The 17017-nt window shown below is 47.0% G+C and overlaps 1 protein-coding gene across 8 annotated transcripts in view; it reads right to left on the bottom strand.

Annotated features, from left to right (window-relative positions):
• FMNL1 (formin like 1) overlaps nt 1–17017 on the bottom strand; it is a 113041-nt gene that overhangs the window by 26573 nt on the left and 69451 nt on the right. For all 8 annotated transcript variants that reach the window (XM_083469486.1, XM_083469485.1, XM_083469492.1 and 5 more), the window contains 2 exons: nt 15816–15909; nt 2044–2118 (listed from right to left, as the gene is read on the bottom strand). In XM_083469486.1, coding sequence (XP_083325612.1) covers nt 2044–2118; nt 15816–15909 — 169 coding nt within the window. The remainder of the gene's footprint in view (nt 1–2043; nt 2119–15815; nt 15910–17017) is intronic.

The following is a 17017-nucleotide window of genomic DNA, read 5'->3' as shown; positions in this document are numbered from 1 at the left end:
GTACCTTGGCTCCTGAACGCCGCAAACCCAGAAGTGAGTGTCCCGGTTCGCAAACGTTCTTTGGACCTGAACGTCTGACGCGGCTTCTGATTGGCTGCAGGAGCTTCCTGCAGCCAATTGGAAGCCGTGCCTTGGTTTCTGAACGTTCTGGAAGTCGAACGGACTTCCAGAACGGATTCCATTCGACTTCTGAGGTATACACTCTTAGCCTTTGGGGATTTTTTTTTTAATAAATAGAGAGCATATTAGTATATAATCCCTGCTTTTATAATTATATGGAATTTCTTCATAGCTCCTTGTTATATTGATACGATTCAGCTGATTAGGCTATAATTTCAACTTTCTACGGTTGCATTTCATTTTTTATATATTCAGCTCTGATATAGTGATGCTCAAGCACCGCCATCCTTGGATCTCAGCTTGAACAATAAACCAAACCATCTCAAAAGTACAGCCTTAAAAGGGTAGCTGTCCTGAAAGACCTCCATTGACTCCCAGTACGTTTCTGAGCACAATTCAAAGTGTTGATGCTACCTTTTAAGCCCTAAACGGCCTCGGCCCAGTAGACCTGAAGGAGCGTCTCCACCCCCCATTGTTCAACCCGGACACTGAGGTCCAGCTCCGAGGGCCTTCTGGCAGTTCCCTCACTGCGAGAAGTGAGGTTGCAGGGAACCAGGCAGAGGGCCTTCTCAGTGGTGGTGCCCGCCCTGTGGAACGCCCTCCCTTCAGATGTCAAGGAAATAAACAACTATCTGACTTTTAGAAGACATCTGAAGGCAGCCCTGTTTAGGGAAGTTTTTAAGGATTGATGTTATATCATGTTTTAAATTTTTTGGGGGGAGCTGCCCAGAGTGGCTGAGGTATTATTATTTTTATTATTGGGGACACGGGTGGCACTCTGGTCTAAACCACTGAGCCTAGGGCTTGCCGATCGGAAGGTCGGCAGTTCGAATCCCCGTGACGCGCTGAGCTCCCGTTGCTCAGTCCCAGCTCCTGCCAACCTAGCAGTTCGAAAGCACGTCAAAGTGCAAGTAGATAAATAGGCACTGCTCCAGCAGGAAGGTAAACGGCACTGCTCTGGCTTCACCAGAAGTGGCTTAGTCATGCTGGCCACATGACCGGGAAAATCTGTCTGCAGACAGCGCTGGCTCCCTCGGCCAGTAAAGCGACATGAGCACCCGCAACCCCAGAGTCGTTCGTGACTGGACTTAACTGTCAGGGGTCCTTTACCATTGTTGTTATTGTTGTTGTTGTTATTGTTATTGTTGTTGTTATATTTGCCGTCTCAAAACAAACAGGGATGATGTCTGAGATACGACCGCAAACAGTACCTATGGGTTGGATCCATAGTCCTACTCAGAATAGAGCCATTGAAATTAATGGACAGCACTAACCTAGGTGCATTAACTTCAGTGGGTCTACTCTTAGTAGCACTTAATTGGACACAACCCTATCCACACCATGCTCTGTTTTATCTCATAGAACCTATTGATGCCCTGACGTCCCAATTTCCTTGTTTCTCTGTCTCCGCCGGTGATAGCCAATGACGTGGAGCGGGCCCAAAGGACAATACAAAAGGAAGAGTCTGTCCTGTTTGTTTGGCTGCTCCAGCTGCTCAACCGCATTCCCTTTAGCTCAAAAGACAGCAACAAGGAAGGAGCAAGGTTGAGGACAGGAGGTGCTGCCTGAATAATCTTCTCACCATATGGACATTTCTATTCCCAATACCAGACTGGAATATCATCGCCTGCACTGTTGTGGCATTCAAATCTGGGATCATGGCTTGTTTCCTCTAAACAAACCATGGGTGGCAAACCAAAGTAAACTAAAAAAAAGATAAGCCAATGTTTTGTTTTTAATCAACATTTCAGAAATGTGTGCAAATCAGGCGAAAGGCAGCAAGGCTCTCTCTGTGTGTGTGTGTGTGTGTGTGTGTGTGTATGCGAACACCATCTATTTGTGCTGGTACGTTTGAGGAGGGAGGGAGAGCCCTTGGTAGACAAGAAGCTAAACAGTGACCTTTGCTCCCAGCCTTTGCATTACCATGAAATCAATGTTGCAGTCTTCATTTCGGAAATATTCCATCAGCTTCTCAAAGCGGTTCTTCTCACCGCAGACCTGCAGGGAAGGAAAGAAAGGCAGTCAGGTTGGTTTGGCGCCAAAGGCTTACTTGGCGCTACAAATCTGCTTCTTTTTTAAAAATATATATAATTTTTATTAAATTTCCTGTTTTGCAATTTAATGTCCTCATTTTTGCATCCTTAAGATACCAGTGACTTCCCTTCTTCTCTTTCCATGGTTCATTTCACATATCATAAATCCCTGCATATTTTACATAAACTAAACCATTCCGTTATTGCATCCATCAAAACTTATTTACACTGTTGAATTTATCTTCATGCTGCCAGCGTTTTCAGCTGTACACAGCTATTTCCCATATATTCAATAAACATTTCCCAATCTTCTCTAAACGTTACGTTCTGCTTGTTCTCTTCTTTTATATGCTAAGGCTGCGAGTTGTGCATATTCTGTCAACTTAAGTTGCCACTCTTCTTTGGTTGGGACCTCACTCGTTTTCCATTTTTGGGCTAACAAATAACAGAGTTTCAACTGGTCAATCTGGATGCCTAGGGAGTCCAACAGAGGGCTCTGGCAGCCAGACCCAGTTATCTGTCGGAACTCCATACGGCCAAGCTACTCCTCCATTTGTGTCCTCCGAGGGTGACTAACGACCTAAGCCTTTGATGAGGCTGCAGGCACGTTCCCATTACGCAGAGTATCCAGACAGCAGCAGAAGGACGAGAAATATATGAGCTATATCCGCTACGTTTTATTTCTAACTACGCAGACAGAAAAGAATATACATCCTCTCTCTGTGAGAGTCAGTGAACCAACTGAGACAAAGAAACAGGAAACCAGTAACAACAACATTCGTCTCCCGTGAGACTTCCAACAGTCTGGAATGTAAACAGAGTCTTGTGACTCCAAAAACTGCACAGTGGCATAAACAGAAACCCAACATCATCCCACTCTTGGTACCAAGAGGTCAGCTTGCTAGAAAAGGGGGCATTCTAGACTGCCCTCAGCTATGCTTAGGCAACTGTGCCACCCATGGCTGGGTACTGCAGCTACTACAGGGCTCTGGGAACTTGCCCACAGGATGCCACCAGCCCCTATGAAGCCTCTTGTTCTGCCCTGGTTGACTCAGCCTGCAAAAATTGCAGGTGTGAGATCCAAACTGCCACTGCATGACCCCCCCATTTGCTTCTTGTTTTCTCAGCCGGCCGGCCCGACTTCTCACCAGCTCATGTATTTGCCAAGCTTATCTTCCCAACACTTGCTTCACCTCTGCCAGTCCCAACACTGTCATGGCTTCCTCAAGAGAACAGCAGTTTTATAAGGGAGCTGAGAATGGTAAAAGATCCTTTCCCCCTTTCGCATTAACCGTGGTTCCCTCAGGAGGGAGGGATGGGAAACTGCGGCAGTTTAACAGGCATAGCTGTTGGGAACCAGCCCTGGGTGATTTGTCTTAGGGAAGGAGGAAACAAATCGGATGCCTCGGTTAACACATGCAGGTTTTATTGTTGTTTTTCATCGTTTAAGGGTTTTAACAGTTTTAATGTGAGTCACCTTGAGCGACTGACTGGAAGGTCTGGATATAAATATTTTCAACCGTCTGGATATATGAAAGCTATTCAAGACATAATAACCAGAATGCCTATTCTGCTTCCAATCTAGCTTGGCCTTAGGCACAAACGTGAAGCCTATGATGGCTGCAACACACTTCCAGGTGACTCCAATTCCCATCAGCCCCAGCCAGAATGGCCAATGGACAGGGATGATGGGAGTTGTAGTTCGAAAAAACCATTAAGAGTGCCGAAGGTTCCACAACCCTGCTTTAAATGGAAAGACTGCTCTCTTCCGCATTCTCTCACACTTTAACAGCATTCAAAGATATAGGCAAATGGTACAGGAGAGACTCTCAAAGCCATCATGGTGGATGAGAGTGCCAGATCCCCAAAGAATATTTTAAAAATTTATCTGGCTCGCCCCCAGCAACAAAATAATTGGGAGTTCATTCCAAGTGCATTTTATGACATTGCTATTCCATCCAAGGAACTCGTGGCGTTAGTATTCCTTTTTGTCTTTACAACAGTCCTGCGGTGTAGGTTAGGGTGAGAGATTGTGACTGGCCCAAGATCACCCTGTGAGCTTCACAGCGGAGGAATTTAGACCCAAGCCTCCCTGGCCCAAGTCCAAGGTCCGCTAAATGAATGTATTCCGTGATGAAAACTGGAACATTAGACAAAAAAAAAGGAAAGTGATGTGGGGGGAGAAAGTGGCCCTATAACGAATTGAAAAAAGTGTTTAAGATAACTTTTATGAAAAAAAGCCAGAAGCCTTTTTACTAGGGTTAACAGGAGACAATTCCCAGTAGTGATGTATGGAAGTGAGAGCTGGACCATAAAGAAGGCTGATCGCCGAAGAATTGATGCCTTTGAATTATGGTGCTGGAGGAGACTCTTGAGAGTCCCATGGACTGCAAGAAGATCAAACCTATCCATACTTAAGGAAATCAGCCCTGAGTGCTCACTGGAAGGACAGATCCTGAAGCTGAGGCTCCAATACTTTGGCCACCTCAGGAGAAGAGAAGACTCCCTGGAAAAGACATGTTGGCAGAGGATGAGATGGTTGGACAGTGTTTTCGAAGCTACCAGCATGAGTTTGACCAAACTGCGGGAGGCAGTGGAAGACAGGAGTGCCTGGCATGCTCTGGTCCATGGGGTCATAAAGAGTCGGACACGACCAAAATACTAAACAACAACAAACGAGACAAAATACCAAAAGAATTCAAAAGACTATTTATGTACGCGACAACAGTAGCACGAATGCTACTTGCCCAGAAGTGGAAGGAAGAAAAAGTCCCCTGACCAACGACGAATGGATAACTGAGATGATGGACTATGCTGAAATGGCAAAGATTACCGTGAGGATCAGGCACCAAAACGATAAGAAATTCAATCAAGAGTGGGTAAAGTTTATAAAATGTAAGACCACTGTGTATACTTAAAAACATTAGCAGGATTATTGTAACACGTATAATGTAATATTAGTTAAAGGGGGGGAGAGCGACAAAATGAACTAGAAAAAATGTAGGTAAAGGTACCCCTGACCATTAGGTCCAGTCGCGGACGACTCTGGTGTTGTGCGCTCATCTCGCTCTATAGACTGAGGGAGCCGGCGTACAGCTTCCAGGTCATGTGGCCAGCATGACTAAGCCACTTCTAGTGAACCAGAGCAGCGCACGGAAATGCCGTTTACCTTCCCGCTGGAGCGGTACCTATTTATCTGCTTGCAATTTGATGTGCTTTTGAATTGCTAGGTGGGCAGGAGCAGGGACCGAACAATGGGAGCTCACCCCGTCGTGGGGATTCGAACTGCCGACCTTCTGATTGGCAAGTTCTAGGCTCTGTGGTTTACACCACAGCGCCACCCTAGAAAAAATGTAGTTAGATGCAAAGAAATAGGGGGGAATTTGGAAATCGGGGGTGGGGGTGGGGAGATCTAAGTAATGCCAGGAGCGCAGAATTTGAAAAGGATGTGAATGTATAAAAAAAATTGCTTAAAAAATGAAAATAATATATATATTTTTTCAAAAAACGAGAAAGAAAGTGAAACAGGCGCAGGGGGGGGGAATCAAGCATTTTTAAAAAGTGTGATTGTTGATGACATTTCGTGCAACCTTACGAGAACAATAGAAGCAGAAAAAGGAGCTTGCCATTGACATTCTGAAACAGAAGGAAACTTCAGGTACAGGGAAGGGGCGAATGCAACCAAATGTGGTTACCTAGGGCGGCTGCAATACATTGAGGAGGGGCAGGGGGGCGGTCTTGGTTTTGTTTGGCAGATACACACATTAGTGTAAGGGAGCAAGGAGGAATGGGGGGGGTGGAATCTACAAGCAGGCCATTGTGTATGACATTAACACAGCCTGCTTACATATACAAAGCTCTCCCCTTGGCCCAAGATGTTAATACTCCTCCAGTTACAGCTGATGCAGCCAGTGGTCCCTTGCGTAGGGATGGATATTTGATATAGAGGAGGCCCCAGTAGGCCTGGGGGAAAGAGGAGAGGGTTTCTCCCAGAGGCTGTTGACTCCGTTTCCCTCGCTTCCCACCTGTGACTCTGAACCCTCAACGGGGATGACTGTTTCACCCAAGATAAAATTGCAGCGTTACTAGAGTTTGCTACAAGCACACGCTGGATACACGGCGGCTGCCTGACTGTCCCAAAGCAAGGTCAACATTTAAAAGCACATGCGTTTTTAAAACTTTGCAAAAGAAATGCGCTTTGGGCAACGCAGCTGATCTCTGCCCGGAAGTGGCCTCTGCTGTTTGTTGAATTTAATCAGGCTTTGTTTCTGTTCTTTTCGCTGTTTACAAGCCTGAATGCCGTAAGCTACTTGCGTGGACTTAGGCATAGATTTGCCCGCCCACGCACTCTTGCCAGAATGGGGCATGCTCTGGTTATCTCCCGCTTGGACCACTGCAATGTGCTCTACTTGGGGCTACCTTTGAAGGTGACACAGAAACCAGAACTAATGCAGAATGCGGCAGCTAGACTGATGACTGGGAGCGGCTGCCGAGACCATGTAACACTGGTCCTGAAAGAACTACATTGGCTCCCAGTACGTTTCCAAGCACAATTCAAAGTGTTGGTGCTGACCTTTAAAGCCCTAAACGGCCTCAGCCCAGTATAACTGAATGAGCTTCTCCACCTCCATCGTTCAGCCCAGACACTGAGGTCCAGCTCCGAGGGCCTTCTGTCAGTTCCCTCCCTGCAAGAAGTGAGGTTGCAGGGAACCAGGCAGAGGGCCTTCTCGGTAGTGGCGCCTGCTCTGTGGAACGCCTTCCCATCAGATGTCAAGGAAATAAACAACTATCTGACTTTTAGAAGACATCTGAAGGCAGTCCTTTTTTAGGAAAGTTTTTAATGTTTGATGTTTTATCACTTTATTATTATTATTATTCTTCTTTTGGAAGCTGCCCAGTGTGGCTGGGGAAATCCTACCAGATGGGCGGGGTATAAATATATTATTCTTATTATTATTATTATTATTATTATTATTATTATTATTATTATTCGGAATTTAATTAGACCAATAGATTAATTTCCGATAGCTTATCAAGATATTCTAGCTAAGTCAAACTTTGACAACCAAACTTTGGCAACCAAAGTCTAGAAGGGTTTTGACTTCAGAGCATCAAGAAATCAGATGGCACATTAGGAGCCTCAGGTATGCAGAAGAAGAGCCAAGGAACAAGTCTGAAATTGCCGGAAGCCTTAAAAGTATGAAGTTGGCTATCTGGGAGTGATGGAAATTATGGTCCTCTTCCCTGATTTTCCTAACTGATCTGGAGATAAGAGGAAGATAAAAGAGGCCATTTGATATGCTTTTAGGGTACTCAGCAAGGCTGCAACCTTGTCTGATAGGTCGCTTGCACAAAGAGACATCTCACTGTGCCAGTGGCAAAAACCCTGATGTCATCTGGTAAGATAAAAATCAATAAAAAACCTTCAGATGTTTTGCTGGTCCACTGGTGGATGGCCAAGACAACCCACCTGAATTCTGAGATTTCCTCTCAAATGCTAGGCTGCCGGGAAAGTGAGTTGGGACACTGCCCATTAGAACACACAAGGTTTTTTCCTTGAAAAACTGATAGGATTTAAGTTCCCCTTGCCTGTTTATGTAGGTCTTGGCACTGATATTCTCTCTGCTGACTAATACGTCTTTACTCTGAAGAACTGGGACAAAGGCTTTTAGGGCCAGGCAGATTGCCCAGAATTCCAGGAGGTTTCATGTTGTACCAAGACATCTTTGGAGGCCAATTGCCCTGAGCAAAGGTTTTCCTGCAACGGGTTGCCCAGCCTTAAAGTCTGGCACTTGCTGGCTGAACAACCGGGAGAATCCTGAACATGCATTATTTGTCTTGGGTCACCATTTCAGAGATTCGCACGTCTCTAGGGCCGCCTTTCCTGGCCTCGAGTCCCCAGATACTGTGGGACTAGAACTCCCGTTATCTCTGACCATTGGCCATGCGGACTAGAGATGATGTGGGTTTTAGTCTAGCATCCAGCATCTGAAAACCCAAGGTTGGGGGAGGCTATTCTAGGGAGAAGCAAATGTGAGGGGTCAGCAGAGAAGGTACCGTAGATTCTGGCATATAAGGTGACTTTTGAACCCAGGAAAATCTTATCCAAAGTCGGGGGTCGCCTTATACGCTGGGTATGGGCGGCGTGGAGCAGAGTCCACCCCCCGCTGCTGCAGCGGCTCCGAAGCAGCAGCAGCGGGCGGCAGGCTCTGCTCCGCGCAGGGGGGCTTTCTCCCAGCGTGGGGCTGAGCACGCCCCCTGTTGCTGCCCAATGTATTAGGCAACTACAGTGGTACCCCGCAAGACGAACGCCTCGCAAGACGGAAAACTCGCTAGACGAAAGGGTTTTCCGTTTTGGAGGCGCTTCGCAAAACGAATTTCCCTATGGGTTTGCTTCGCAAGACGACAGCCCATAGGGAAATCTCAGGGACAGCGGGGAAGCGCAGCGCGTCTTCCCCACTGTCCTCGGACCTCCTCCGAAGCCTGGCGGCGGGGCGGGGACACCTCCTCCCACCACCGCCGGGCTTTGGAAGGCTCCTCCGAAGCCGGGCGGCGGGGCGGGAACACCTCCACCCGCCGCCGGGCTTTGGAAGGCTCCTCCGAAGCCGGGCCGCGGGGCGGGAACACCTCCCGCCGCCGCCCGGCTTCGGAACGTTGCTCCGAAGTCGGGCGGCGGGGCGGGAACACCTCCCGCCGCTGCCCGGCTTCGGAACGGTGCTCCGAAGCCGGGCGGTGGGGAGGGAACACCTCCTCCCGCCGCCCGGCTTCGGAACGGTGCTCCGAAGCCGGGCGGCGGGGCGGGAACACCTTCTGAAGGCGGGCGGGGGGCGAAAGTCTTTGCTCCCCCCTGCCTGCCTGTCCCGGAGCGCTTTTGAAGGCAGGCGGGGGGGAGCAAAGACTTTCGCCCCCCGCCCGCCTTCAGAAGAGGTCCAGGACCTCTTCTGAAGGCTGGTGGGGGGCAAAAGTCTTTGTCCCCCCTGCCTGCCTTCCCAGGGGCTTTTAAATCGCCCCGGACAGCGGAGAAGTCCTCCGCTGTCCCGGGGCGATTTTAAAATGCCGCCCGCCAGCATTTTAAGATCGCCCGGACAGCGGAGAAGTCCTCCGCTGTCCCGGGGTTTTTTAAAATGCTGGGGGTGGGAAGAAAAGCCCTTGTCCCCCCCCCCCAGCCTTCAGAAGAGGTCCGGGGACAGACTGTCCCCGGACCTGGTCTGAAGGCGGTTTCCCTAGGAACGCATTAATTGATTTTCAATGCATTCCTATGGGAAACCGTGCATCGCAAGACGAAAAACTCGCAAGACGAAGAGACTTGCGGAACGAATTAATTTCGTCTTGCGAGGCACCACTGTAGGCTTATTAGACAAATCCCCAAATTGCAGCTGCCAATTTGGGGGGTCATCTAATACGCCCAGTCGCCTAATACGCCAGAATCTACGGTATTTGATATTCCGGCATGGATTGCTGTGGGCAGAACTACAACTTACAATGAAAACGTGGGGTTGCCAGACTGGGTTTACTGCATAATTGTACAGTGGTACCTCAGGTTACATAAGCTTCAGGTTACAGATGCTTCAGGTTACAGACTCCGCTAACCCAGAAATAGTACCTCGGGTTAAGAACTTTGCTTCAGGATGAGAACAGAAATCACACAGCGGTGGCACGGCGGCAGTGGGAGGCCCCATTAGCTAAAGTGGTGCTTCAGGCTAAGAACAGTTTCAGGTTAAGAACAGACCTCCGGAATGGATTAAGTACTTAACCCAAGGTACCACTGTAATATGGAAGTGGGGAGCATTTTCAGGGTGGGTGGGTGTAGGTATCACTGCGCAGGAAAAGTGCCTTATTCTTTCCCCACCTGCCACTGATTCTCCTACAGCAGATTTTAACAGTGTTTCCCGCTGTAGTTGGTCTCGGAGACTACATGAATTCCGGGCCCAATTCAAAGTGCTGGTTTTGACCTATAAAGCCTTAAACTGCTCAGGACCGCAATAGCTGAAGGACCGCATCTTCCCATATGAACCTACCCAGACCCTGAGATCATCTTCTGAGGCCCTCCTTCGTGTGCCTTCTCCTTGAGAGGTCCGAAGGGAGGCAACACAAGAACGGGGCCTTCTCTGCAGTGGCTCCCCATCTGTGGAATGCTCTCCCCAGGGAAGTTTGCCTGGCGCCTTCATTATACAACTTTAGGAACCAGGTAAAAATGTTCCTTTTTAACCAGGCCTTTGGCTGATCTGATTTACATCCTACGCCCTTTTAAAATGTGCTTTTTTTTGGGGTGGGGCTATTGGGTTTCTGTTTTTCTTTTTATTATGCATTTTGTGGTTTTATATCTCAATTTTATTCTGTGAACCGCCCTGAGATCCCTGGGTATAGGATGGTATATAAATTCAATAAATAGTAATAATAATACATGAAGCCTATCTGCAGAGAAAAATGGAGCAGAGGGGGGTTTAACATGTTGATCCTTCTTTGCAAATAACACACGCAGACTCAAGAGTCCTCTGCATTCACATAAATTGACAGACACACGTTAACAAAACATCCCTTGTCAGTACACTGCATAGTTATGCCTTGAGAGTATAAGTACCAAGTTGGCGCAATGGCGGTGGAGGCAATCGCATTTTCTCTGAGCTTGTGCCAGGCTATTCTTTCACGTTTGAACGAACTGTCCTCCTGCAAGAGCAACCCTGCACTTACTTATATTTACATGCTCAAGCAGCTCAGAGGTTGTTAAAAAAGAGATTAGAGGAGTTCTGGGCCTTCTACCCTGGAGGAATGGAGAGAGACAATGACCTGTGAAGGATTCAAGACAGCTAGGGCAAGGTGTGTGGGCGAGAGAGAGGGGCATCAAAATTTGTCTGTCTGTAGATCAGGGCAGGGCATGGAGGGGGGGCGGCGGCGGGCTGTAGCCCTCCAGACCTGGTTGAACTCCCATCAGCACCCATCTAGCATGGCCAATGTTGGTCTTTAATATGGAAGTTGGGACCTAATCACTTCATCACAGCCAGAGTTTCTCTACCCCGGTATAATCAGTGCTGGGATATAAAAGCCCAGAGTAAACAATCTCCGATTTCTGGCTATGCAATATTGGGGATGTCGTCTCCAGCTGTAGCTAAGATTTCACTCATACACCCTCCAATAATGGACAGCTGCAGGACAATAAAAAGCTGGGGTAATTTCCCTTTTAGGAGTACAGTAAGTTAGGGCAGGCATAATTGCATATTTCAGAGACATCTGCATCTCTGAAAAGAATTACACATCACTTGGGAAAACAGGAGAACTAATGCCAGTGTACTGAAAGAAGCAAAGATCGCCAGTGTCGAAGCAATGATTCTTCAACATCAACTTTGTTGGACTGGTCATGTTGTGCGGATGCCTGATGATCGTCTTCCAAAGCAACTACTCTATTCCGAACTTAAAAATGGAAAGCGTAATGCCAGTGGTCAACAAAAGAGGTTTAAAGACTCTCTCAAGGCAAATCTTAAAAAATGTAGTACAAACATTGACAATTGGGAAACACTGGAAAGCACGCTTGGCAAACCCTCAACATGATCAACTCCCACCCGGAAAACTATGCCTCCACTGTGGAAGGATGTGTGGATCCAGAAGTGGCCTCCACTGTCACTTACGGACTCATTTTTAAAACCGTGTTCATGGAAGACAAACTTACTCAGCTACGAGTGATCAACAAAGGAGAAAGAATTGCATATACAGTGGTACCTCGGGTTACAGATGCTTCAGGTTACAGGCGCTTCAGCTTACAGACTCCGCTAACCCAGAAATAGTACCTCGGGTTAAGAACTTTGCTTCAGGATGAGAACAGAAATCGTGCAGCGGTGGTGCGGCGGCAGTGGGAGGCCCCATTAGCTAAAGTGGTGCTTCAGGTTAAGAACAGTTTCAGGTTAAGAACGGACCTCCAGAACGAATTAAGTTCTTAACCCGAGGTACCACTGTACAAGCAAAAGTGTCCCTCCTTTCTTCTGAGCTATTTGATATGGGGCAGGCACAACCATAAAGAGCGCTATCCAATGGGTAAGCAGCTGGTCTTTAATTTACGACTAATTTAATTTTGTATTTTCTGCCACAGATGATGCACGCAACCCTGGCCACCCTGATATTGCGAAGCTTCCATTTCCAGTCTGCAAAACGGGGGCAAGGGCCACCTACCTACCTACCTTACAAAGGTCTATCCCACAAGAATAAATTTTGGTAGCCATCATTCGGGTTTTTGCCGCCAGGCAAACTTAACACATCTACGCCTCCCCACCCTCCAGGAATTGCTACCTCACAGGAGATAAAACTTAGTGGCAGAATTGACTTGCCAAATGCTAAACGATCAGAGTTAGTGGCCTTAAAACTGCAGAAGTAATGATGCATAAGTCATTTCTGAAAAACGACAGACAATTAAGCCATGCAGGAGAGGAGAGGAAAGGAGGAGAGAGGAGGTGCGAGGATAATCCCACATATTCAAGCAGAAAGAGAATCTGTGCCCAGGTTTCCACCACCAACACAGGTCCAATTTGTCCAACTGTGCCTGAGTGACCGATCAGGCTTGCACCTGTCTGTTTGGCACCTAGGATTCCATTTCCTCCCGTCCAAAAGCTTTGGCACAAGCCAATGTGCTCCATGGGCAAATTTTATCCCATGTAACCTAAGCAGACTCTTTGTCAGCTCTCCCTGTGTCAGTTTACAGCAACAGCATGAGCGCCAAAGAGGCAAGTTTCCCTTCTATTCCCTACTTATTAACTTAGCTCATCTAAACTTACAAAAGGCTTAATGGGCAGCGTTAAGATAAATTCAACGGTGTAAATAAGTTTTGATGGAATACTGAAAGGCTTAGTTTATATAAAATATGCAGGGATTTATGCTGTGCAAAATGAACCATGGAAAGAGAGGAAGGGAAGTCATTGATATGTTAAGGCTGTTTAAGTGAATATTCTGAAATGTAAAAAAGAAATTTAATAAAAACTGTAATAATAAAAAATATACTTACAGAGGCTTTCACTAAGAGCCAAACTACAGGAAACGCCGTATTTGCATTTAAAGTGCAGGATTTTGCTGTTTTTAATGGAAATTGCATCAGCGGGGGGCGGGGCAGGGGCGTTTTTGCTGATTATTAGTGGGATCAAAGCAAATATGGAGGAGAGGGGATCTAACCCTATCCCTGAGGAAGAAAATCCCTTTTCTTAAGGTGGAATTTGAATTAGTTCAGTTGGTAGAGCATAAGACTCTCACATCTCTGGGTTGTGGGTTCGAGGCCCACACTGGGCAGAAAAGATTCCTGTACTGCAGGGGGCTGGACTAGATGACCCTGGTGGTCCCTTCCAACTCTGTAATTCTATGATTCCTCCAATGGCACCAAGAAGTGCCTCTCTGTTATGTACTGAAGTTCTCACCCTGGGCCAGCAGGGGGATACTGGAGTTATGCAAATAAGGGATCGAAAGTGACATTCAGTGATTGGATAGTTTTAGAAAGTTGTTACAGTTACGTTGTACTGGAGCCCTATATAAGCAGGCTGACCGAACCCTTCAGTTCAGTTCTGTTCAGGCCTCTGAATAAACAAGAGCTGTTTGAAGAATCGCTGTATCGTCTGATATGTTCACCCACAACTTAACACTCACAAAGTAAATACCACCTTCAAAAAGCTTTGGCACAGGCAAGAATAATGGGTTAAAACCCTCTCCATACCTCCTCTGCTGCCATTAATCACTCCTCCCCAGCCGATGCAGTTGGCATTTTTAAAAACTGCACACATTTAACATCACATTTAGCTTGACCCTAAGGAGCAGGCACTTTTGTTCTTACTGTGCATATACAGAACAGACTACAGCACTGTGAGAGAATTCAGCCATTGAAGTTTGAGCAATTGAAAACACACTCTCTTTCAAAGCCACACTCCTTACTTATGGAAAAATATGGAAAATGTGACCATTTCAGCTTTATAACAAAGAAAGTGCTTAGCATTCAAGGTCATGTAAGGCTGGTCATGAAATGTTGTTTGGATGCCTGATTATCATCTTCCAAAGCAACTACAGTGGTACCTCGGGTTACATACGCTTCAGGCTACAGACTCCACTAACTCAGAAATAGTACCTCGGGTTAAGAACTTTGCTTCAGGATGAGAACAGAAATCGCATGGCGGTGGTGCGGCAGCAGCGGGAGGCCCCATTAGCTAAAGTGGTGCTTCAGGTTAAGAACAGTTTCAGGTTAAGAACGGACCTCTGGAACGAATTAAGTACGTAACCAAAGGTACCACTGTACTCTATTCCGAACTTAAAAATGGAAAGCGTAATGCCGGTGGTCAACAAAAGAGGTTAAAAGACTCTCTCAATCTAAGAAAATGTAGTATAGACACCAACAACTGGGAAACACTGGCCTGCAAGCACTTTGGTAAAGGAGATCAGCCTTCACCAAAGCTGTCATGGGCTTTGAAGATGCTCGAACTCAGGACGAAAGGGAGAAACGTGCTAAGAGAAAGGCACACTTGGCAAACCCTCACAGTGATCAACTCCCGCTTGTCCCCACTGTGGAAGGATGTGTGGATCCAGAATTGGCCTCCACAGTCACTTACGGACTCACTGTTAAGACCGTGTTCATGGAAGACAATCTTATTCAACTACGAGTGATCGCCAAAGAAGAAGAAGAAGGCTGGGGTACAAATTGCAGGCAGTAGCAGCAAAGGGATCTAGAATAAAATGGGGCAGGGGGAGCCAGTTTCCATCTGTTATAAGACCCCCCTCAACACAGTGTTTGCCCCTCATCTTTCCGTACATGTTCCCCAAGCTTCTGACTGCTGAGTGAGTCACGCTTTATTCCTGAGCAAAATATGAAAACACAACTCACACTTCCTCCTGAAAGGGTCTACCTTTACAGAAACAAAAGCAAGAACTGCCCACAACCTTTAGAGGAGCTCAAGGGCCACTGTTCATGCACGCGTCACTGTTCTGGGCCTACTTCTTCTGAGGGCAGGCTGCCTCTATGCATTGGGAATGACTGAATGATCAAATCACACAGAATGCAAACTCAATGCAGGAATTTCTACCCCGTGGGAAAGGCCGACTGGAACAAGGCAAAAGCCTGAGCAGTGAATCATGCAGGAACCCAGTGGACAGGAGTACTTTGGGCTGCACTCATAGGACACTTTCACTACAGTGGTACCTTGGTTCTCAAACTTAATTCGCTCCGGAAGTCAGTTCCAAAACCGAAGCAATCCAAAACCAAGGTGCGCTTTCCCACAGAAAGTTATGCAAAACAGATTAATCCGTTCCAGACTTTTAAAAACAACCCCTAAAACAGCAATTTAACATGAATTTTACTATCTAACGAGACCATTGATCCATAAAATGAAAGCAATAAACAATGTACTGCCGTCACACCATCAATCAATCAATCAATCAATAGCTGAACTGGGTTCCTCACAAAAACAAAAACGCAAAATAAATAGCAAAAACTCAAATCAGAAGCGTAACACTCAAAATGGAGCATGTTCGGCTTCCAAAAAAAGTTCGCAAACCGGAACACTTACTTCCGGGTTTGCAGTGTTTGGGTTCCAAGTTGTTTGAGGACCAAGGCGTTTGAGAACCAAGGTACCACTGTATTTGATTGACTTGCAATCTTGTTGCACGCCAGAAACCAGCACCGTCGGAAGGGTTACGGAGCTTACAAACCTCTTTGAAATTGTCAAATGCAGCCAGGATGATGTCGTGTCCCCCTCGGACCAAGCAGACAGCAGCCAACAGCTCCAGGACGAGAGCTTTAGTCCTGTGAGGAGGAAAGCAAGGAGATGAAGGACTCCCAAGTGGGTCATCGTTCCTGAAAAAGGGCCGAAGGGTGTGATGGATGCAAATGGCTCAAGAGGAACTCCCAAGTGGGGGCAGACAGCTTGTGGGGATGGTGAAGGGTTCAAAGGTTGCCATTTCCAGAAACACGAAGCATGGCTGACTAGCTTGAGCCTCCTGGATTAACTTGCTTGGTAGGGACATCTTCTGCGGCAAATTGGTGGGTGGGTCCAGCCCGCTACACGAGGGTTCGAACTATGCTAAGGTACCTTTCCCTCCCTCTGTCATCCACATGAGGGAAGTGATGGGTTTGGGGGCATGATTGTGGCCTATATAAAGAAAAACAGGTGGTGAATGGCAAGGGGGTTAGGAGAAACAGCTGACTAGGGAGGAGAGTTAATAGAAAAAGGAACAAGGAAGGCCGCAGGCCGCAACCACAACTGGGAGTGTGGGGGACGGACAGTAGGAGAATAGAACTGATGCTACTTTTTGTGGGCATTTCTTGAGCCTTTCAGGGTTCCTTTGGTGGGAAAAGCAGGGATAAGGGACAAGCCAGATATGGCAAACTGCGTCTCCTCCATTAAGCAAAGCCTGGGCACTAATAAGTGCTAATAAAAACGAAGAGTATTTGGCCACACTTTCTGAAGTCAGGCATATACTGTCGAGTGCCATATACTAAGGCATGGGTAGGCAAACTAAGGCCTGGGGGCCGGATCCAGCCCAATCGCCTTCTCAATCCGGCCTGCAGACGGTCCGGGAATCAGTGTGTTTTTACATGAGTAGGATGTGTGCTTTTATTTAAAATGCATCTCTGGGTTATTTGCGGGGCACAGGAATTCGTTCATTATTATTTTTCAAAATATAATCCGCCCCCCCCCCACAAGGTATGAGGGACAGTGGACCGGCCCCCTACTGAAAAAGTTTGCTGACCCCTGTACTAGGGTATTCACAATTTTTAAAAAATCCTCTTCTTGATTGGGAAAAACTATGCTGCCCACACCCTTTCTCAACTCCCCATAGCATAGCTTCCATCTTTTTGTGTGTGGGTCCTTTTAAATGCATCCAAACATAAAGGAAACAGTGGGGCTCAG

This window comes from Podarcis liolepis, assembly GCF_965112155.1.
Source record: "Podarcis liolepis genome assembly, chromosome: 13".
NCBI classification, from domain to species: domain Eukaryota; kingdom Metazoa; phylum Chordata; class Lepidosauria; order Squamata; family Lacertidae; genus Podarcis; species Podarcis liolepis.
Note: the sequence above shows the minus strand (reverse complement) of the source record. Positions and strands in the feature narration are given on the sequence as shown.